Source organism: Oryza sativa, chromosome 6, assembly GCF_034140825.1.
Source record: "Oryza sativa Japonica Group chromosome 6, ASM3414082v1".
In the NCBI taxonomy this organism is placed as follows: domain Eukaryota; kingdom Viridiplantae; phylum Streptophyta; class Magnoliopsida; order Poales; family Poaceae; genus Oryza; species Oryza sativa.
In genome coordinates, this window is record NC_089040.1 from 27,157,248 (window position 1) to 27,179,374 (window position 22,127).

Here is a 22,127-nt window from a genome sequence, read left to right on the forward strand (position 1 = left end):
TCATGCTTTGTTCTAGATTAATGCCTTACTCTGATTAGCGTGGTGATTTCGAGGCCTTAATAATGAACATGGAGGCTCCACAGCATTATTTCCTTTTTGTGGCCAAGCATGATTTAACCTGAGGACAAAATGTCAAAGGCCTAACGTACGTATGGCAACAGAGGATGAGATGAAGGCCTTGTTTAGTTCCCAAATTTTTTTCTTAAAAACGTCACATCGAATCTTTGGACACATGCATGGAACATTAAATATAGATTAAAAAAGCTAATTGCACAATTTGCATAGAAATCGCGAGACGAATCTTTTTAAGCCTAATTATTCCATGATTAGCCATAAATATTAGAGTAACCCACGTATACTAATGACGGATTAATTAAGCTTAATAAATTCGTCTCATGGTTTCCAGGCAAGTTATGAAATTAGTTTTTTCATTCGTATCAAAAAACTCCTTCCGGCATCCGGTCAAATGTCTGATGTGACACCAAAAAATTTCTTTTTCGCAAACTAAACAAGGCCGAAGAGCAAGATACGAAGCCCATATTCCATGCCTTGACCGAGACCATCAAGCTACTCCACCGTGCTAAAATATAAAAGATATTGGATGATGTGACACATTCTAATATTATGAATCTGAACAGTTTTTATGTCCAGATTTATAGTACTAGAATATGTCACATTCACCCAAAATATTCTTACATTTTGGGACGGAGGGAGTAAAAGAGAATCCACAAAACAACATCATCGGTGCGAATCGCTGTAATGGCTAATGATCCATACATACTCCTTTCGTTCCAGAAAAAACGAATCTATGACTGGATGTGACACATTCTATTGCTACGAATCTGGACATACATTTATCCAGAATCAGATTCGTAGCACTAAAATATGTCATATCCAGTACTAGAATGGTTTTTTATGAGACGGAGGGAGTACATGTCTGTCGATACTACAACAAGTTTTCTCTCGGAGCAGCTTTTAATTGGTTCGTGTAATTTCTTGTCAATTACTCCTTTCCTTTCAGGCTGTCAATTACTCCCTCCGTTTTAGGTTATAAGACGTTTTGACTTTGGTCAAAGTCAAACTGTTTCAAGTTTGACTAAGTTTATAGACAAATATAGTACTAAGTTAGTTTCATCAAGTCAATAATTGAATATATTTTCATAATAAATTTGTTATGTGTTAAAAATGTTACTACTTTTTTCTACAAACTTAGTCAAACTTAAAGTAGTTTGACTTTAACCAAAGTAAAAACATCTAATAACCTAAAATGGAGGGAGTAACTTTTGTCCCAAAGAACCGAACTGCCAATGGAATGGCAGAAAGGAAAACAGGGGGCGAAAAATGTACTATGTGATTAGGGCGTTCACGGTGGACTTACGTGACGTTCAGCCTCGCCCTCCCTAGTCTGCAAAGGAAAAAGCACACGCCACGTTTGCTTCTGGGCCCAAAAAAAAGTTTTTGTGTCCAAAGTTTGCCACCGGGTTCTTGGAAGAAGCTACTCATTTGTGTGGAGAGAAGCTAATAGTACTAGTACTCATTTGGGTGAGAAGAAAAAGGAGAGAGATAAAAAGTAAAAAGTTTGTCACCGGTGAGACCCACTACTAGTATTTGCACTGTGAAGTATGAAGCTTACGAGGTTCTTTATCTACGTGGCATACGAGCAATGGCAAAAATCGGTGACACACTGTGATTGCCCTTAGATAGGAAACTGGGTGTGGAATCGGCAGCGTACTGACTGCCAAGTCCACGACGTCGGTCGTACTGGTTTGATTCCACGAGGCGGCCGACTGGGTCAGTCCACAATAATCGTGTATAATACTATCGTGTACCGCTAAAGAGACGCGATCACGCGAACGAAGAATGACTTGTCCCGATTCCAGGTGCGAAATCGATTTCCTGATATATTTTTTTTCTCTCGCTGGTTGTCGTTCATGGTTTCATCGGAGCTGTTGAACGCGTAATCGATGGAACGGAATGCCATCCGATCCATCCAAGCCAGCCTGCTGCGGACTTGCCGTGTTTTGTCACCGTGGAATGGTGGACTCCAAGGCGATGGATCCATCGTGCAGCCGTGCATGAGGTGATCACTGCATCTTTTGGCTTATGCCTATACTCGCCAGCCAAATTTAAAATTTTTAATCTTAAATTTAAAGTTGATTTTAAGAGTTTTTTTATTAAAGTTTATTTTTCAGTCTTTACTTATAGATTGATAAGAACACATATATAGAAGTTTTGATAAGAACACATATATAGAAGTTTCATTTCAGGTCTCCAAGTCGACAACGGTTAGATGTGTTATTCCAAATATTGTACTAGTGTGATTATGATGAATAAGAGCAACACCGGCTTCAGCCAACAGAAGTAACGCTATTACCTATCAGATAAGAGGCCTGAATCTGTATAAAAATCATTGTCTCCGTCTCTTTTACTTCAATCTCGTATATACCCTGGTAACAACGATCCCTACAGTATGCAAAATATCGTAGTTACGATCTCAAACATCGGCAATAATTATTAATGTTTTAGACAAAGATATAGTTTTCAAAATATGTCTTTCACTATACCTAAATGTGTGTTTATTTTTATTATAATACTGTATTTGTCTTTAAACTGAATATTTTTAAGTTATAAAAATTTAAATTAAACCTTATCTAAATCATTAAAAATTATGAAACCAGAGGAGGGAGTAGCTCGTTAACTCCTAGCCAAGTAAGACTTTTACTGCTGTTAAGGTTAGGACAAGGAGAGTCGCTCATTATCCACTCTAGAGTTGTGCAGAAAAAGACCGAACTGAAAAGACTGAGATTGAGACCGAGAAATTGGGTGAAATACCAAATTTTGTTCGGTCAATTTGGTTAGTCTCCTTAAGTGAATAGACGAAAAAACCGAATTAACAAAATATGTCTAAATGCAACCTACAATCCACTAAGTTCAATAGGATTAAACTCTAATTTTCATATCCATACTTCTTCTAGGCATGCAACATAATAAAAGTCTTTACTCATACGTGCTTACGGTTTTTTTATTTTTATTTTTGTGTTGAAAATTTCCATTATTTCTTTGCATATATAAAAACGTTGTTAAATTTCGGTCAGAACCGAGACCGAGATTGAATTTATCGGTCCTGATATTTTTACATTGAATCAAAATGACCGAAAAACCGACACCGAATACCCACCCTGTTCCACCCTTTCCATTATGCATCCAACGGTGATGTGCTAAACTTGCAGTCACTGTGGGGATTTTCCTTCTTTTTTTCAGCCAATCACAGTGGAGTTTCCCGTTTCACCACCAACCTTCGTCTCCGCCGCCTCCGCCTCTCTCCTTCCCCCTCGTTCTCCGCTTCCACCCAAACCAAACCCAAACCCAACTTGCGAAACCCCAACGAATCCCCCCCAAAACACCCACCCAGTCAAACACTCCCCAACTCCGATCCCCACCCCCATGGCGTCGGAGATCGAGGTGCTCGAGGACACCACCACCACGATGGCCGCCTCCGCCGCCCCCGTGGCGCCCGCGTCCCCATCCCCATCCCCCGCCGCCGCTGCCGACGGCGAGGAGGGGGAGGGGCCGGCCCCTGCGGCGGAGGACGACTCGCTGAAGAACGACGTGTACACGGCGGCGGCGTACGGCGATCTGGAGAAGCTGCAGCGGCTAGTGGAGGGGGAGGGCCACCCGGTCACGGAGCCCGACGGCCTCGGCTACCACGCGCTCCAGTGGGCCGCCCTCAACAACCGCGTCGCCGCCGCGCAGTACATCCTCGAGGTTTTCCCCCCTCCTGCTTCCCGCCCGAGCGTCTCGCGATTTGGCTGGCCTTCGTGTAGTCGTTGTTTGCTAGCTAGCGAGGGATTTGGGTGGGGGTTTGGTAGGATGCGTCATCAACCAATGCACTTTATGAGCCGCAATTTTATATGTTTTTGAACCGTGGACTGTTTGTTGTTATACTGTGTTGGCTAGGTGTATTCACTTTTAGCTCATTGGCTGGTGTTTTGGATACCAAATTACCAGTGCCTGTGGTTGAATTACTCCAGGTTTGTGAACAATTTTGTTGGTGGCCAACTGCATTAGGTGAATATGGAGGGTTTGGGACTGCTGCAAGCTGTTATAGCTGGAAATTGATGTGCTTTTAGTAGGTTTCGGATGTTTATATGACCTGGAGATGATGCCAGTTTTTCAGTATCTCATTTTGTATGTTGTAGGCTTGAATAGAAATGGAACTAGTGAGACTGTGCTTTGGTTTATCCCTGAATTTTCATATGGATGTATGTTTATTTTTTCCATTGGATCATTGAGAATGTGGACATGCTTACTGCTGGATAAAGCAGATGAGAATTCAGCTGGCCTGTGCAGCGCCCTTGAGGTGTTTCCGTTTAAGTCTTCTTTTCCTTTTAATCTTAAGATCATGAGTGTATGGTAGGCTCAGTATAGTCTGAATAAGAAAGGTTACTAATTGTGTGCCTACTAAGTGCATGAATAAACTCGCACATAACATGCATACTTTGATGGTACCAGGAATTTATCTTGATTGTGGTATGTAGTCAGAGTATGTTATTCTCTGCATGTAGACGAAGTATCACTATGCTATTCAGTGAGCGCATTCTGCACATATAATTTTGTTTGACCGGACTATGATTTTGTGCTTGGTCTTTGAACAGCATGGAGCAGATGTAAATGCTGTGGACCACACTGGGCAAACAGCACTTCACTGGAGTGCTGTACGTGGACACATCCAAGTTGCTGAGCTTCTTCTGAAAGAAGGAGCTAAGGTGGATGTTGCTGATTTATACGGTTATCAGGTCTGAATTTGACTTCCCTTCTGTATTTTGGTCCCTGTTTTCCTGGTTTGTTGCTTTGGTTGTCCAATGTTGGTTCATGATTCTGAAAGACAACTAAGTATTGTTGGATATTTGTTTGCCAAGTTAACTGTTGTATCCACACTAGGGGATCAGGGATTTCCAGTATATAAATAAATAAATAAATAAATAAATAAATTTAACCTATGAATTCTCTAGGTAAAATGAAAAGCAAGAATCAACAACTTTTGTCTATGGCAGTGAATTTGTTAAAAACTCTATACTGCTGTTTGCAGGCAACACATGTTGCAGCGCAGTATGGCCAGACAGCATTTATTTATCATATTGTTGCGAAGTGGAATGCTGATCCAGATGTCCCTGATAATGATGGAAGAAGCCCACTGCACTGGTTTGTACCTTGTTCTCTACATTTATCATTATCTTATGTTGCACTGGAGTAGTAGTTTCTACCAGTGCACTTAGTAATGCATGTCCCCATAAACCTTCAGTGCCCCTTATATTTCTTTCTCTCTCTCTCTGTTTTTTTTTGGCATATTACCTTGTAGGGCTGCTTACAAGGGATTTGCGGATTCTATACGTCTCCTTTTGTATTTGGATGCTTATAGGGGGCGGCAGGATAAAGAAGGCATGTGCTAAATTTATCTATTTCCATTATTACCTGTACTGCTGTGCACATAACAGTGTAAACCAATGGCTTAGCCATATCTCCAATTATATCAGTACACTTCAGAGCATGAGATTTACTTCTTTACTACAATGCTGCCCCTAGGTTGTACCCCTTTACATTGGGCTGCTATTAGGGGGAACCTGGAGGCATGCACTGTGCTAGTTCAGGCTGGCAAAAAGGATGACTTGATGGTGAAGGATAAGACTGGTCTAACTCCAGCACAGCTTGCTGCTGATAAGAGTCATCGGCAAGTTGCATTTTTTCTTGTAAGTAACATGAACCATGGCATTTCTGTTTTTGTATTATAGCCATTCTTTTGTAGAGCCCAATGCATTAAGCCATTAACAGTTCATCTACTAGAGATTCTGCCAAGTTACTTAATATGATTTGCGTAATGATGTTTACTAATAGGAAACATTTTTCTTCATCATTTTAGGTTTTATATTCCTTCTGACTTATAAATTCTTTAGAGCTGAGTTTCATGTCTCCATGATGAGGTGTTATTGGTGTAATTCACTGATTATGCATAATTGCATACATAAGCTTTCTGAACTTTGTAGTTTCCCTGTAGATTCAGTACAAGAAGCTGCAAAATTCTATGACTTCTACACATGGAAATGATATTATTGACCAGAAATGTCATAAACTAGCATAAGACATAAAACTATGTAACCAAGGAGGCAAAATGCTACTCTTTGTTGTGACTTTGCTGATGCTTATATGCTCTTATATATTTTTATTATAGATTCGTTGTGAGTTTGGGAACCGAAATGATTTCCTGACTTTTTGTGATTGCACATGTAGATTAATATCCTTTTCACTAATTCATTATTGTTAATCTAGCTAATGTCATAAGAGTGGTCATATTGACCTTGAGGTGAAAGAATATTACTGGTATTTCAAGAGAGAATCTACTGGAAGATGATCCTTTTGATGATGCTTGTTTATTTAGACAGAAACAAGACTTGATTTGATGATTGCTTGCAGGACAATGCTAAAAGGGTATATGATAGAGGATGTGATGGGAATACCAATTTTGGAAAGCTATCGAAACTGGGGCTAGCTCCTGTACTTTGGTGTATTATTGTTGGCTTGCTTGCTACATATATACACTCTGTTATATCAGGTAAGTACCATTTCCAATGTCGCTCACTCCATTTGATCTCCCACGATGCAGTATTTACTACATTTCATTCTTTCAGGTCAATATATCATGGATATGACAGCACCATTTGGGCTGTTTGCATGGTCAGGAGTTTTCCTTGCAACTGCTGGCCTAGTCATGTTCTATAAATGTAGCAGGTACTTACGAAAATGAAGATTAGTTGGCAGTTAGTATTAAAAGTTGAAAACTCAAGATAGCATGGGGACATATTGCCAGCATGTTGATTCTTGTTAGATACTGCTTCACAAATTTCAATATAGTAACACAATTCATTATATATTTTTTCATGTTGACGCATTTTACATCAGCTGACCTGCTTATCAGAAATGTGGTAGATGTTTTACTTATATGGTTATGCCCTTCTGTTCTTGCATTCTTTATCTGTTGAGCATTTTACTGTGTGTAAATAGCCTGCTATTCTTCTGTTACCTACCCCCATGATCGCCAGATGAGATATGCAGCATTTATTGATTATCCTTTAGCTGCATCATGACATTGGCCTATGCTATCTGCAGGAAAGATCCTGGCTACATCAAAGCAAATATACGAGATTCACAAAATCAAAGGGATGATGTAAGTTTGAAATATTAGCTTAGTTAATATAGCTTTCTACAGGCACATTTATCTTCTCTTTGGACTCGTGTGAATCTTGTTTGATTCATTTCCAGACTTAAAGCCAAACAATATATCCAAAATTTCACAATCCTAATCATGAGTATTTATTCCTTTAGGAACCTTTGTTGAAGTTGGAGTTAGACAATCCCGCACTTCTGTCTGGTAACTGGTCACAGCTTTGTATAACATGCAAAGTAAGTACAGCATTGTCGATTAGTTTTCTCTTTGCTAGGTTGATATTTGGGCCTCTGATTCCAAGGGTTATTCTACAGATTGTGAGACCTGTTCGTTCGAAGCATTGTTCTACATGTGATCGCTGTGTTGAGCAGTTTGACCATCACTGTCCTTGGGTATCTAATTGCATTGGCAAGGTACTTACGTTCTTTTGGGTATCACTGTGTTGAGTAGTGATCAAACATGGTTGTCATCTCTTCTGGAGATGAAATGGATAACTTATGTCTTAAAATGCTGAACTTTTAATGCAGAAGATTATGTTGCTATGTATATCTTAAGAAAGTTGCTATAACATTATGAAGAGCTCTGTGCTCTACAATACAATCTCTCTTTTTTGGTAGCTTTTCGTTTGAATGTTTTTCCCTGCCGGATACCTTCTTGTCCTTTGGTCTGATCTATAGTGCACTGTAACTGCAGAAGAACAAATGGGAATTCTTCATGTTCATCACTCTAGAAGTTTTTGCAATGATCATTACTGGTTCTGCTGCCATTATAAGTATTGTCTGCTAAGTCCTTTGTGGTTCTGTCCTTAATAATTTGGAGTGAAAAAAAATTTCCATAAGCCTCAATGCTGTTTTTGTCACAGGGATGGTAAGAGATCCGGCTTCTCCAGCATCCTTTATTCCTTGGCTCAGCTATTCTGCTTTTAACCATACTGGGGCACTTTCCTTTTTCATAATGGACCTCTTCCTTTTCTTCGGTGTTGCAGTTCTAGCAGTAGTCCAGGCATCTCAGGTATGTAAAGGTTGAATTTAGCTTGCTACTTGATCTTTTTTTTTCTCATGAGAAACCAACCTATTTTTGACCTGATAATGAAAAAAACCAGGAAGCATGTTTATTGTCTTTACAACCATCAGTAAATGTTCTGTAATACAAAGTTTCATATAGAAACTTCTCTGCTGATTTTATGAGGGTTTGCCCCAGAAATTTATGAAGCCTTGCTGGATTTGTCAAATGAACATGTCATAATTATATAGTTCATGTGTGTATCCCCTATAAAGTTTGGATACAGTAGAAGTAACATTGAATTTTAGGCAATGAAATTGCTGTGATACATAATTCAGTAGCAAAACTGATATTCCAATTACAAGATAGAGTTGAAGTCAGTAGATGCCAGGTATTATCTGGCTTATTTGATCTATTAATTAGTTTTCTGTGATGTTTCTGTATACGACAGATCTTTCCATCTGGTAGCTATAACTTTTTCAGAATGGACACGAGGACTTGAGGAGCATTTTTTCTGTTCTGTTTTATGACGTGTTCATGCCTTACTTCCATCTCCCATGCAGATAGCGAAGAACATTACAACAAACGAGATGGCAAATTCCATGAGATACAGTTATCTAAGAGGTCCAGGTGGAAGATTCAGAAACCCATTTGACCATGGAGCGCGCAAGAACTGCTCAGAATTCTTGTTAAATGGATACAATGAGGACATTGAACGTCTTGATCATACGTCACACACTGATGAGGAAATGGGAATGATACAGATGACAAACGCAGTCTCTCAGAATGGCGAGGGCCCTTCCCACCATGGTAACGGCACTGGCCATTCTTGTGCTGAATCACATGCTCACTCAAAATCTCACAGTCAAGTAAGTTCATCTCAGTGTTGTGACCACAGTAAGAAGACCGATAGAACACCATTGGGCCTAGGGCTGGGCCTTGGACGAAACAGTGCTTCCCGGCAGTATGTCCGGTCTCTTCTCCCATTGTGATTTGTTATATGCAGATCATGTGTGTGCTCTCTGTAGATTGTATGTGTTCATGCTGAGGCTCCATTATTTATTTAGCTGCTTGTGACATACCACATAGGTTTCGCTAGCTTACGTTAATATTGTTGGGGTGCTAGCTGTGTGAAAATTCAGATCTATTAGATCCAGTATTTTTTGTGGTGAATACATAGGAGATGAAGGTAGCAAGGTGCTCATGAATATCCGCTGATCCGCAGTTCAGAAATGTCTTGTCGCTCCTGAAAAGAGGGCAACAATTTTGTGCAGATGCAGCAGCATGAAACATCTTCATTGCTGTGTCCCTTGGTGTCAATATAACTCCAGCATTTTAGCTTCTGGATCTTACATCTGTGGGAAAATGTAGTTGTAAACTAAGATAATTGTAAATTTATTAGCAAATTCTGAATTTAGATACTCTTGTTGTGATCTATAGCTGTACTGACAGTCCAGAAAGTTGTAATAACAAAACAAATATCTGAACTCTTGACGTGTTATGAACTCTCGTAGGACCTACGAATGGATGATGCATCCGTTCGAAAATATAGGTACTTGTGCATGGTTTTTAAATGTATACGGACGATATGCATATTTTTGGAACAGAGAGAGTAATAGTTTTTTTTTTCCAGTTATTCCCCATTTAACGTATCTGGCACTGGCAGTACGACATTGCTTGCAGCTTGTATCTGAGTATCTCGAGTTAATCACTTTTTAGCCCATGAACATTCAGTTCAGGAGTGAGGAGTATGGTACCTCATGATTTTTAAGAGAAGGATGGCCTTGTCGGCTTGTCCCCACCAGTGGATGGCTGGCTGTGGCCGGAGAGGACCAAAGAAGTTTGCAACTCTTCCCTGCTTCCATGTTACCGACACTTATAAATAAATTCTTAAATTTAAAATACACAAGAATTTCAAGTTCATGCAGAATTTTCCCTGTATTGAAAACTGAAATATCTCTGCCTATCTAATCTAAAACTGAAAAACAAATAAAAAGAAAGAAACTTTAGAACTCGCAACTTGGGCTCGGTCCAGCTCCAGCCTCCAGGACCCAGATGCCCTCGTGGTCCAGATCACCCGGCCCGGCCCATCCTACCTCATCATCACGCAACGCAACAACACTGACCTACCCAGACAGCGTCCACCCTTCCTTCTCCCGCCGCCGCTCCAAAACCCCCACCTCTAAAACCCTCGCCGGCGGCGCACCCCCACCCAAGCTGAGCGGCCAAACCCTCGACAAGCATCGTCAGCAGCAGCAGCCGCCGGAGAAGTAACCGCCGCCGCCGCGGTGGGAGAGAGAGAGAGAGGGAGATGGGGATCTTCGAGCCGTTCCGCGCCATCGGGTACATCACGGCCGGCGGCGTGCCCTTCTCCGTGCAGCGCCTCGGCACCGAGACCTTCGTCGCCGTCAGCGTCGGCAAGGCCTTCCACGTCTACAACGTGAGCTGCTTTCTCCCCGCTCGTCTCCCACCCCCACGCCGCCCTACCACCGTCCACCCTTGGCCTTGTGTGCTCGCGTCTCAAATCGGAGTAGCTTACGGGGAGCTTGGTGGAGCGAGTTGATCTGGTACAAGTTAGAACGCGTGATTTGAGATGCTTTGGAGCGGTGATTGTGTATTTAAGTCATGGTTCGAGCTCAGGGGCTAGTTACTGATTGTGGTATTAGCTCAATGCGATTTGCTCACTACTACCTCGATTCAATCGAGCTGCTTCATTGTACATATGAGCTTTAACGCTAGCCTCTCTCACCTTGCATAGTTTTCTGATGTAGCTAACTCATTTTTAGAAACTAACTGGACTTATTTCTTGTTTTGCAGTGTGCTAAACTGAATTTGGTCCTTTCTGGTAAGTCTGTTTTTTTTTTTGGGCTATGTGAAGATTCTTCATGTATAGCTTTTTTCCTTATGGTTTTATGTGATCGAAGGACCTCAATTGCCCAAGAAGATCCGTGCTCTTGCATCGTACAAGGATTATACATTTGCTGCGTATGGAAGTGATATCGCTGTTTTCAAACGAACTGATCAGGTGAGGGCGTTACTGTGCTTGCAATAGCAGATCTTGCATTATCGTGTTAGTTACTACTAGTACTAGTTACTTGTTTAGGCGATTGAGGCAACCATTCATATTATTACTGGTAAAAGCAGGGGCTTGGTGTTCTTATCTAAATATTATTACTGGTTCACTTGAGGTTGCTACATTTTGGAGATAGTCAGATAATGTGCTCCTATAATATTTGAAACTGGAAATTTGAATAGTTTCTGAATGAAATGGTTCTTTCAAACTCCCAAAAAGGATATCCAAATGCTACATTTTATGCCCATCAACTGCTACAGGATTCCTCTCAATCAGACAATTCTTTTTTATGTTCTAACTGGATCTCTTTCAATCAGGTGGTTACTTGGAGCAAACATGAAGAAAAGATCAATATATTATACCCATTTGGAGAATACATTCTAAGTGCAGATATTAAGGGGAATGTATTTATATGGTCCTTCAGAGGATCAGAGCCAAATAGTGAGCCTGTTGGGAACATATCATTGGGAGACAAGTTTACACCAACTTGCATTATGCATCCTGATACTTATCTAAATAAGGCAAGTGGAGTTTCCTTTGCTTTGGAGATAGTTTAGAGGTCAAATTTATTGTGCATTCAATTCCATTTCTGGTAATAAATCTAATCTGGTCTTACGTTAGGTCATCATTGGAAGCGAAGAGGGTCCCTTGCAGCTTTGGAATATCAGCACTAAGAAGAAACTTTATGAGTTTAAGGGTTGGAACTCATCAGTATGTTGTTGTGTTTCTTCACCTGCCCTTGATGTTGTTGCAGTCGGATGTTCTGATGGAACAATTCATGTTCATAATATACGATATGATGAAGAGTTGATGTCTTTCAATCATCAAATTCGTGGTGCTGTGACTGCATTGTCATTTCGAACAGGTGTTTTGATCGACTTGTTGTAAATTAGAACCTTTATTAACATTTTTCACCAGATTATTACAAGAATGGAAATGTCCAATCAAAATCCTGATATATTCATTTTTCCTTGCCTGTCGGTTTAGTCCTGTAATCTGTTCTTGACTGTGAATACTCAAATGACTTGTTAGAAAGCTTGTCATATTAAGATGGGACTGGCAGTTTTGGCACCACCTAATAATTATATGTTAGATTCAGTTCAGGAAATGCTGCTGTTGCATTTTTTTTCTATGATACAGATTTCATACATGAGCTGAAGTGTTTCATATATTCTTTTACCAGATGGGCAACCTCTTCTGGCCTCTGGAGGATCGTCAGGTGTTATTAGTATATGGAATCTTGAGAAAAGGCGCCTTCATTCTGTTATCCGGGAGGCCCATGATGCTTCTATAGTTTCACTTCATTTTTTCGCGAATGAGCCTATTTTGATGAGCTCGGCTTCTGATAATTCAATAAAGGTAAGTGTCAAGCTTAAAAGCTGTTGTACAGAAACATGCAAAGGTCCAAAGCTGCATGCAGCTAGTACTTAACCAGATGTGGGGCATCAACTGTACACTTAGTAGCGGTGAGAATGATTCAGCGCATTAAAATCGTGCCTTTGTGCTGCACCAACCAGTTGTACTCTCCTGAATGTCTATGGTATTTCAGTGTTAGCCTTTTATTAGTGAGGTATTCCAGGATCCTCACTAGAAACAAACTAGCCAGGAAAGATGAAATTTATACTGGTCTGGAATTGGCATTACCATGTCAAATAAAGTTTTATCAGCTGCAAAACGTTATATCAGTTTATCTTGATAGTCCAGTAATCTAATATGCTGTTTACCAGATGTGGATATTTGATACTAATGATGGAGATGCTCGTTTGTTACGATTTCGAAGTGGCCATAGTGCTCCACCACGGTGCATTAGGTGACAAGTGTTTCAATCATGTCTTGCTTTTTTTAAAAAAAATCAGTTGGATATTTTATTAGTAGTAACCATACTTCTGTCGATAGATTCTACGGCAATGGAAAATGCATCTTATCTGCTGGTCAAGATCGTGCCTTTCGCCTTTTTTCAGTTGTCCAGGTAACTCACTGTCTTTAACTTTTATATGAAGCACATCTCCTACTTTCGAGGAACTTATTAGGAACATGGCAGTGATACATCATGATTAACATTCTAGGTGTACGTTTTTACATCAATTAGGATGCTGAGTCTGTTATTTGTCATTTCTTCAATACTCTCTGGTCTAATAAAACTGTATAATGGTTCTATTCTGATCAACCATGCTAAGGCATGTGACCTTTTATAAGTTTATTCATGTTTTAGGCATACTATTGTTTCAGCGGACTTACACCTTTATAACTATTATTTTATTATTAACTGGTCTGCTCCCATTTTCTTCTAAAAAAATTGAATTTATCCTAGCCTGCATTAGTAAGGTGGATATTTCTGTGTGACAACAATATGAGCATAGCAGTGAGAGCATAAATGAAACTTCAATTCCTATCACTTCCGACATTCTTCCTTGTTTTTCTTTCTGTTGAGGTGTTGAGTGAACTATGGAAATACTATTCATCAGATGCGTTTGGTTTTCGCTGAATCCTGCATGTTTACGTTCTTATCAGGATGCCTTGCCTCTTTGAGAAAAAGGAAACGTTAGCTTAGCTCACTATTTAATTCTATTGACACAACTATTTGTTGACAGGATCAACAAAGCAGAGAACTTTCTCAAAGACATGTGTCAAAAAGGGCAAAAAAGCTTGGATTAAAGGTATGGATTTGATTACTACATTTATTCCCTACCTATTTGTTTTTCCTTCTCTAAGATGTTAAAACTTCTCTGTCATGCAGGAGGAAGAGATCAAGCTGAAACCAGTTATTGCATTTGATTGTGGTACTCTTTTGGTCTTTGCAATACTTCTGTTGCTTTTACTAATGACATATATAGGGATACTGTTCTTCCACTTCTGTTTTTCTGAATAAATACAAGTCACTGGCAGTAATGATACTGTTTTCTATTTTTATGCTACCAATAAATATTCTACCAGTACTATGGCCATTGAAAGTAGCATCAGACAGGGAAGTGCACCCTTTTTTCTCCTTGGTAGAGAAATTGCTTGTATTCCAATGGAAACAACTACATTCTGGAAATTATAAACATGCCATTACAAAGGAGCACATGTGGAGAGCAGCGGCAACAGAAATAAGAGTTGAAGAAGTGGATAAACTTTTGTAGTAAGATGTAGGATGCCTATTGTACAACAGACGACCCCCATTTCATAGTGCAGTTTCTTTTAGTTCTTCAGAACTATCTGATTTTACTGCTGCTATGACCTTTGTCAAAGTCAATGAAAGTGTGACCTCTGAAGATTTTCCAATTGGGGCCTTTTAATATTGCCTGTCAGTATTCATAATCTATTAGGACATTGCAATGTGAATATTTTAATAAATGCTTTTTATGTTTGTGGAATGAAAATGGCACCCAGAAACTATGTCCTCCAACATCTTTGATCTGGTCATTTGCTTAGCGCTTGTGTAACAAAGTGTTTCATTATGTTTGGCAGCTGTGCATTGTAAACTAGTTGCTGATTTGCACCCTTTTCTTTTTATATTTTTGCCTGTATGAAAAAAAAAACTATAACTTAAGCTGAGAAACCTTCTGCTTCTGTTATCAGCTGAGATACGCTCACGTGATTGGTGTAACGTTGTTACCTGCCATACGGATACTCCACAAGCGTATGTATGGCGTCTACAGAACTTTGTCATTGGGGAGCATATTCTGACACCGTCATCAGGCAGCAAGTCACCAATTAAGGTAATGCATGTTTTCTTAAATTGCATGTATGGAATTTTCATTTTAGACTAGATCAATGTGACCTTTCTTTGAATTAGCTTTCACAAGTTGGAGTTTACAAGTGTTCCATTATTTTGTTTTTTAATCTTTTTCTGACAGGCTTGTGCAATAAGTGCATGTGGAAATTTTACTTTCTTGGGCACTGAAGGTGGCTGGATCGAAAAATTTAACCTGCAATCGGGGATTAGTCGTGGCAGTTATATTGATACATCGTTGGCAATTAAGCGTGCACATGACGGAGAAGTTGTTGGATTAGCGTGTGATGCTACAAATGGCTCTCTTATTAGTGCTGGATACGGTGGTGATATTAAGGTTCCATGCTCTCTTGCTTTTTAATTCTATTGTAAATCCTGTGGCATGCTAAGTAATTATACAAACTACAAACAGCCTTTTACTGCACATTTTACAGAGTGGTGTTGTGCACTTTGTTTCATCTTTATGTCCTCAGCTGGGTAATTTGATTCTTAATGCTGATCTTCTAGTCCTACCATAAGGAATTGCATATTGCTGCAAACACCAGCTATTTGTCTGCATATGTTTGAACTTATCTTTACAAGTATAATGTGAACTTTTATCCATGACAATATTACTTACCTATAGGATTGTCCCCTCTTGCAGGTTTGGGATTTTAAAAGTTGCAAGCTAAAATCCAGACTGGATATTGGTAAATCTGTCACCAAGATTGCATACCACCGGGCAAATGGTAGTATTTAACATATTTGATTATTCTCGTGTATAATTCTATGCCCAATTAACAGTCTTATGCTATTTTATGTCAGGTCTTCTTGCTACTGTAGCAGATGATATGGTGCTTATATTGTTTGATACAGTAGCAATGAAAATGGTCCGTAGATTCGAAGGCCATACGGACCGTGTTACTGATTTGTGTTTCAGTGAGGATGGAAAATGGCTCATCTCATCGAGTATGGATGGGACTCTTAGAATATGGGATATCAGTTTAGCAAGGCAGATTGATGCAATGCATGTCGATGTATCTATAACATCTCTCTCTATGTCTCCTAATATGGATGTGTTGGCAACCACCCATGTTGATCAAAATGGTGTCTATCTTTGGTAAGCTTCTTTTGCATTTACTTGTGCTCACCATGTTCGTTTTGTAGACCTTTTATGCAGATCTAAGTTAATTTTGGAGATATCATTTAGCAAAATATTAGATAAGCTTTCCATCTGTTATTACTCCCGCAAAATCATGACATGGCTCATTTGGCAAATAAACAATTTTATCTGTCCATCCTGTAGTTGATGACATGGTACTGAAATTATGTACCATCAGTTGCAAGTAAACAATCAAACCACCTCAGAGTACAAAAGAGGATGAGGTTCATCCTGGAAGATCTACCTTTGTTTTTGAAATATTATCAGCACAGCGTTGAGAAAATTTGCTCTCGTAAGTCAGTCTCCAGTGTGCTGGTTTTTTAGCACATCATGTGGGGCCAACTTAACCAATTGCACATTGTTTTCCAACAAAGTACTTTCTTCCCAATGGTGTCTTCCCATTCTTGTTTTTGCCACTAACAAACCACCTCAGTATTGACATCCCATCAAATTCTGTCTGCGTGTCTGTTCAGAGCCTTCAAGTACCATTCTACCATCCCCATCAAGTTCTGTCTGTTCAGAGCCTCCAAAGTGCCATTCTACCCCTTGTCTTATTCCCTTCCTCAAGTACCAACCATTGTGCCTCTAGTGGCAGCCCCTTCCTGTCACCTCCGGTCCTCAGCAGCTAGCATGCCATAGCTGGTCAAAACCCCTTGTCCAGATGGGGTGGGGTGAAAATGGCAAAGCGAGAAGTTCCCAAATGGACCAATGGAAAAAAGTGGCACAGTTGATAACTGGACTTCTCTTAGTGGCATAATTTCTCGTAATATTCACTTGAAAATACGTTGGCCTGCTTGAATGTCGGCACTGTGGTTAGAACCACTTGAATGTGGTAGCTTATAGCTGTTCCCTTCTACTCCATAATATTATACTATTATGAATAACATATATAGTATGCAGTGTTCTGTATTTTATTCTTTCTGATATACAATCCGCTGTGTTTCTTTCTAATTTTGACAGGGTTAATCAAGCTTTGTTCTCACCATCAACAAATGTTGATAATTATTCAAGTGGTAAACATGTCAGAAATGTGCGTTTGCCCACTGTTTCATCAACAGAAAAATCTGAGGAAGAGCCCATTCATAGTTCAGAAGATTCAAAAGAAAGTAAAGTTAAACCTTATGTTATAATGGATCACCAAATACCAAATATGATCACCCTCTCTTTGCTTCCCAAGAGTCAATGGCAAAGTCTGGCGAATCTTGACATTATAAAGGTATACTTTTTTACATTGCAAGTGACAATTGTGTAACCTGCATCACTATGCTACTTTGAATTATAATGTTTTTTTTTGTTTAAAGGAACAACTAAATAAGTTCTCATCATATTTCTGCGTCTTCAGGTTCGGAATAAACCAATTGAGCCACCAAAGAAACCTGAGAAGGCGCCTTTTTTCTTGCCCACAGTTCCATCCCTTTCGGGGGAGATATTATTTGAGCCTGCGGCGAACAGTAAAGAAACAGACAGCAGTACTGAGGACACAAGTCACAAAAAAATGGCTGACCTCTCCTCTCACTTTAGTCGGCTGTTACAATCCTGTGGAGATACAAAGAATTGTGAGTGTTTATAGGCATATTTGCTCAAGTTTACCTTATTTCATGGTTTAGCTCATTGATTAGACTACAAGGAGATGCTGTCCATACTGTTGCTTCACATACTTCACTTGCTGCTTCTATTAAGTCGTTATGTAGTGCCATATTTTGCCGACAGAAGCATGGTCAAAACCGGGAGATATTTGTTAGTGTTGTGGCCTGTGCTGCTGATGCTTGTCATGGTTGAGATGCTGACTCTTGATCTGTTTTACAGATTCGGCATTTACTGACTACCTAAAAGGCTTATCACCATCATCTTTAGATATGGAACTACGAGTGCTACAGTTAATCGATGATGAGCCACAAAATTTGGAGCAGAGACCTGAACTTCAATCCATTTCATTGCTGTTGGACTACTTCATACATGAGCTTTCCTGCAGGAATAACTTTGAGTTTGTTCAGGCTGTTCTCAAATTGTTTTTGAAGGTATACACTGTTATATATTGTTCACTCTGTTCTGTTATTTTTGTAAAAGAATAAAAAAACTCTGTTATGAAAATTTCTCACAGGGTATATATGGTATGTATTTTTTTTCCTAAACTTGATTTTTGCCTTTCCTGGAAGCAGATACATGGTGAAACGATACGGCGTCACTCAATGCTTCAGGACAAAGTGAAGAAGCTTCTAGATGTCCAGAGCTTAGTTTGGCAGAAGATAGACAAAGTGTTTCAGAGTGCACGATGCATGGTTACATTCCTCAGCAACTCACAGTTTTAGTAGCAGGTGATTTCTTTTTCATTTGATATGCCAAATGGTTTCGTCTCTTTCACCGATACTGCTTGTTTTGATCTTTGCTTTTGCCAAAAGATTTACTATTTTGTATTAATTAGTTGGTGCTAAAATATTTTCAGATACCGGCCTGCCAGCATTATGTTTATCTAGTAGTAGCGAAAGGCGGTTTCTTCTGCAGTTTATCTTCCATAACTCGATTATTTCCTTGTCACTCGCAGGTTGGTGTGGGGCTTCTTTGTGGCTGCTGTACCATTCTCTTCTGTCTTACCATACCGTCTGTCATGGACTCAGGGATTCAGGGTAAAGCTACAAGGCGTCTGCGTGCTGTTAACAACGATATGCACCAGCAGTACTTCAGGATCATGAGACAACAATTTTGTAGTTCTGTTATTTATTGTTGCATTCTTTTGTAACATATTGAATTACTGATGTATCGACACCGTTTTGCAACAAAAAAGAAAAGGAATGTCATGATTGATATTTTAATTTTTGGTGGGTGCTATAGCATTCAGCAAAACTATCGTGACAGACTTTTGATTTCTCGAGAACAATGGCGATGGCCCTGATAGGATCTCTCTATTCTCTAACCTACATGATGCTCAGTTTTCGTATCCATACAACTAATTTGGAGAGATCTCAAGAGTACAATATTTCGGACATTTCGGTCGACGCTTCGTTGTTTACTTTGGTTATTAAGAGGGCTTGTACTTCCAAAAAAAACATAAAAATGTGTGCAACTCAGCATTTATCTTAGGTTATGGGGGAGAATTTCATTACATTCAAGCGACTGCAAATTAAACCAGTAATTTTCTGGCCTACGGTTTCAACGGTGAAAATGATCTCCAGGCTCTATACTCCACTACTCCCGAACATTTATGAAAAACGCCTGAAAACTCAAGTGCCAAACATATCGTTTCTTTTCTTTTCATGTAGTAGACAGGCAACAACCTCGCAGTACAACACAACCAGCTTCTTATCATCTTGTGCTGCCTTACCAATAAATGCAAATACATCAAAGAATCTGTCAATCTAGTCCAAGCTCCCAAAAACAAAAACCTTCAAGAAATGCTCCTGCACCTCTAAAGGTAAACAAAATGTATCTGAGCTTTGCTCAAGTAGTACCTCTGCTGTCTTCTGTATCTGACCATGCTAATACAGTCTGTATGACTGCCATGGCAATGCACTAACCCTACTAAATTGTTCATCATGATAGATCATGCAGACTTGCTCCTCAGGCTGTATACATTTCCAATTACTCCAATAATGCTAACAACCATGGCCAAACCAAGCATCACAATTGACAGGAGCCTCTCACCCTTACCTAAAGACTTGCCTTCCTTGTCCAATCTCAATGCAATAAGGGCCGGGAAAATGAACCCCAGTGCCAACCCCGTCGTCGCACCGGTGAACTTGAAGGCCACCCAGATGTTTGGTATCATCGTCGAGCCAAGATAGATGAGTGCCAAGAGCACCACTGTCAAGGTGAGCATCTTTTTCCTGCTATGGGGCGCTAACTCGCCAAAGATCAACGAGTCCACCGTCTGCCTAAGCGAGAAGTGGACAACCGGGAAGACGAGAACCAGATGGATGACATACCCAATCCTGACAATGAAGTTGAGGATTGAGCTGAATCTGATCCCGAGATCCTTGTCAAAGTTGGTGAGCACATCAGATTCAGTGTCTTCGCCGAACAAGAGGTACCCTGAGACCGCAGTCAGTGCATATACCACAACACATAGCACAGTGGTGATCCTCCCAATCTTGTACATGTTGTGAGGTGTCTTCTCCTTGAGCTCATTGTAGATTGGCTGAACATTGAAATGGCAGATGTAGGCGTTCGTCATGATCGGTATCACGACGAGCAAATCCAGCATTGCTGCCCTCGAGCTAAAATCCGGCCCCATCCTCGGCATACTGATCTTACCCTCAACAACCTTCACCAGCGCAATGATGCATGACACAACCACAAACACGACAGCAAGCGCGACCGATGCAGCAGACGACAAGCTCAACGAATCGATCTTCTCGAGCGCGCACAACGGGGAGAGAAAGATCACAAGAACCACCAAGATCAGCAGCCTCCGGTTATCCCACTCGCCATGCCCGATCAACTGATCCATGACACCAATGTGCTTCAGTGACCCTGACATCACATCTCCGATGATGATGAGGTACACGATGAGCACGCCGGCATTGTTGATGATGACGCACATCTGCGCCACGATGCTCGCCGGACGGCCGAGCGCCTTGTGCACCACCTCGCCGTAGGACAGCGCGCGGCAGTACACGGCGAACCTCACGAGCAGCTCAATGGTGACCTCGGAGAGGATCCCCATGACCAGGATGGAGACGAGGCCGACGGCGACGCCGAGAACCTTCATGGTGGCCGGGAGGGCCATAATGCCGGCGCCGATGATGGAGGTGGCGAGGTTGAACACCGCGGCGGGCACGCCGGAGCCCTCGGGTGGCCCGGCGGGGCCGTCGCCGATGAGCGGCAGGTCGTCGTTCTCGCCGCCGCCGCCGCCGGCGGCGGCATCGCCGTCGACCAGGAACGAATCTTGCTTGGAGATCTTGGCGTGGCCGTTGTAGCCGACGCCATTGGCGACCTCGGATGTGCGCTGGTTGGATTGGAGCTCGATGGAGGTCAATGGGAGGGACGAGTAATTCGTGTTCATCTTGCTTCTTGGCGCATCAAAGATTGGATCAATCAATCAACAACAAACACGACGAGAAATTCCTCGTCGAATGGACAAAACTGAGCCAAGAAATGGAAAAAAAAATGTATAACCAATCTACAGCTCCAAGAACACAATCTTGCCCCCAAAAACGGAACAAAATTCGACTGCAAACTACATCAGCTGATCAGCCGGTGAGATCTCAGAGGGGCTTGGCACACATTGGTGGCATCTACCACACAAGAAACTCAAATTTTCTTGGGCCAGATTTGGTTGGAGATCGAAACAGAAACAAGAACTGAAATTCGTCCTCCCTCCGAACAAAAATTGGAGGAAAGAGAGGGAGGCGTGTACCTAAGGATTGGGACGAGAGTTGAGAGATTTGAGGCGTTGAAACTGTGGAGAGATCTGGGGTTCTATCTCTCTCTTTATTTTATTTTATTTTCGATTATTTTTTTTCTTCTCCCTCCTCTCTCTCTCTCTCTCTGTTCTTCCTTCTCTCTCATAAAAGTATCCGATAAACTAAAGAGGATAGTCAATTTACGTTAATTCCGAGTACAGTTAGCTCCACCAACCCAGCGATTCAATGTACCCACTAGATTAGCAAATGACATGTGGGCCCATAGGATCGTGGGGTCCACGCAATCAGTGGGTGTGGGTATGTGCTTGAGTAACATTTGGGGATCTGCAACTCGCGCGGTCCGGCCACATGGGAGGCGTGGATACATCCCTTCGATCTGATTGGCCAGCGGTTGCTGGTGGGTCCCACTCAGTGGCTAGTACTGCCTACCGCGTGGCCCACCTGTCTGTCAGCGTGGAATATTCACTACTAGCCCTGAACTGCACGTCCTCAAATTTAGATGGATTTTATATATATCACACAAAATAATTTTATTATTTCCTCCATCCCAAAATATAGCAATTAATATAAAATGGGACACATCAGGCTCGTTCAGTTCTGATTAAGATGCAAGTTTT

General features: G+C 40.9%; 3 protein-coding genes across 4 annotated transcripts; 2 read left to right on the forward strand and 1 right to left on the reverse strand.

Moving 5' to 3' along the window:
• Positions 1-3,259: 3,259 nt before the first annotated feature.
• LOC4341648 (protein S-acyltransferase 24) lies at positions 3,260-9,825 on the forward strand. Of its 2 annotated transcripts, XM_015788830.3 has the most exons (13): positions 3,260-3,765; positions 4,656-4,796; positions 5,090-5,202; positions 5,360-5,439; positions 5,584-5,747; positions 6,469-6,607; positions 6,684-6,783; positions 7,162-7,219; positions 7,378-7,455; positions 7,534-7,632; positions 7,913-7,991; positions 8,082-8,230; positions 8,785-9,708. In XM_015788830.3, exons 1-13 carry the CDS (start codon positions 3,445-3,447, stop codon positions 9,211-9,213), a joined length of 1,950 nt encoding a protein of 649 aa, XP_015644316.1. In that variant the 5' UTR covers positions 3,260-3,444; the 3' UTR covers positions 9,214-9,708. The 2 variants fall into 2 exon arrangements, 1 of the variants encoding a protein (XP_015644316.1); XR_010741956.1 differs by lacking the exon at positions 7,913-7,991 and having other exon boundaries at positions 8,785-9,825.
• Positions 9,826-10,379: 554 nt separating this feature from the next.
• LOC9270402 (U3 small nucleolar RNA-associated protein 21 homolog) lies at positions 10,380-18,960 on the forward strand. The gene is made up of 19 exons (XM_015788116.3): positions 10,380-10,661; positions 11,039-11,066; positions 11,146-11,246; positions 11,612-11,815; positions 11,916-12,159; positions 12,478-12,653; positions 13,022-13,104; positions 13,191-13,263; positions 13,886-13,951; positions 14,032-14,074; positions 14,856-14,995; positions 15,134-15,346; positions 15,653-15,737; positions 15,814-16,108; positions 17,111-17,366; positions 17,493-17,706; positions 17,957-18,168; positions 18,310-18,465; positions 18,693-18,960. Exons 1-18 carry the CDS (start codon positions 10,533-10,535, stop codon positions 18,457-18,459), a joined length of 2,712 nt encoding a protein of 903 aa, XP_015643602.1. The 5' UTR covers positions 10,380-10,532; the 3' UTR covers positions 18,460-18,465; positions 18,693-18,960.
• A 408-nt stretch (positions 18,961-19,368) lies between these two features.
• LOC4341650 (amino acid transporter AVT6E) lies at positions 19,369-21,549 on the reverse strand. Its single transcript, XM_015788117.3, has one exon. It carries the CDS (start codon positions 21,147-21,149, stop codon positions 19,689-19,691), a length of 1,461 nt encoding a protein of 486 aa, XP_015643603.1. The 5' UTR covers positions 21,150-21,549; the 3' UTR covers positions 19,369-19,688.
• Positions 21,550-22,127: the final 578 nt, after the last annotated feature.

What these genes read in the sequence shown, in the direction of transcription:
- LOC4341650 (XM_015788117.3), bottom strand. Translation starts at nt 21,149, where the DNA reads ATGAACACGAATTACTCGTCCCTCCCATTGACCTCCATCGAGCTCCAA.
- LOC4341648 (XM_015788830.3), top strand. Translation starts at nt 3,445, where the DNA reads ATGGCGTCGGAGATCGAGGTGCTCGAGGACACCACCACCACGATGGCC. An exon ending in TATACACTCTGTTATATCAG is followed by an intron (nt 6,608 to 6,683) that starts GTAAGTACCATT and finishes TCATTCTTTCAG; the next exon opens with GTCAATATATCATGGATATG. An exon ending in AGCTTTGTATAACATGCAAA is followed by an intron (nt 7,456 to 7,533) that starts GTAAGTACAGCA and finishes GTTATTCTACAG; the next exon opens with ATTGTGAGACCTGTTCGTTC.
- LOC9270402 (XM_015788116.3), top strand. Translation starts at nt 10,533, where the DNA reads ATGGGGATCTTCGAGCCGTTCCGCGCCATCGGGTACATCACGGCCGGC. An exon ending in CTTCTGATAATTCAATAAAG is followed by an intron (nt 12,654 to 13,021) that starts GTAAGTGTCAAG and finishes GCTGTTTACCAG; the next exon opens with ATGTGGATATTTGATACTAA. An exon ending in AGTTATTGCATTTGATTGTG is followed by an intron (nt 14,075 to 14,855) that starts GTACTCTTTTGG and finishes TTCTGTTATCAG; the next exon opens with CTGAGATACGCTCACGTGAT.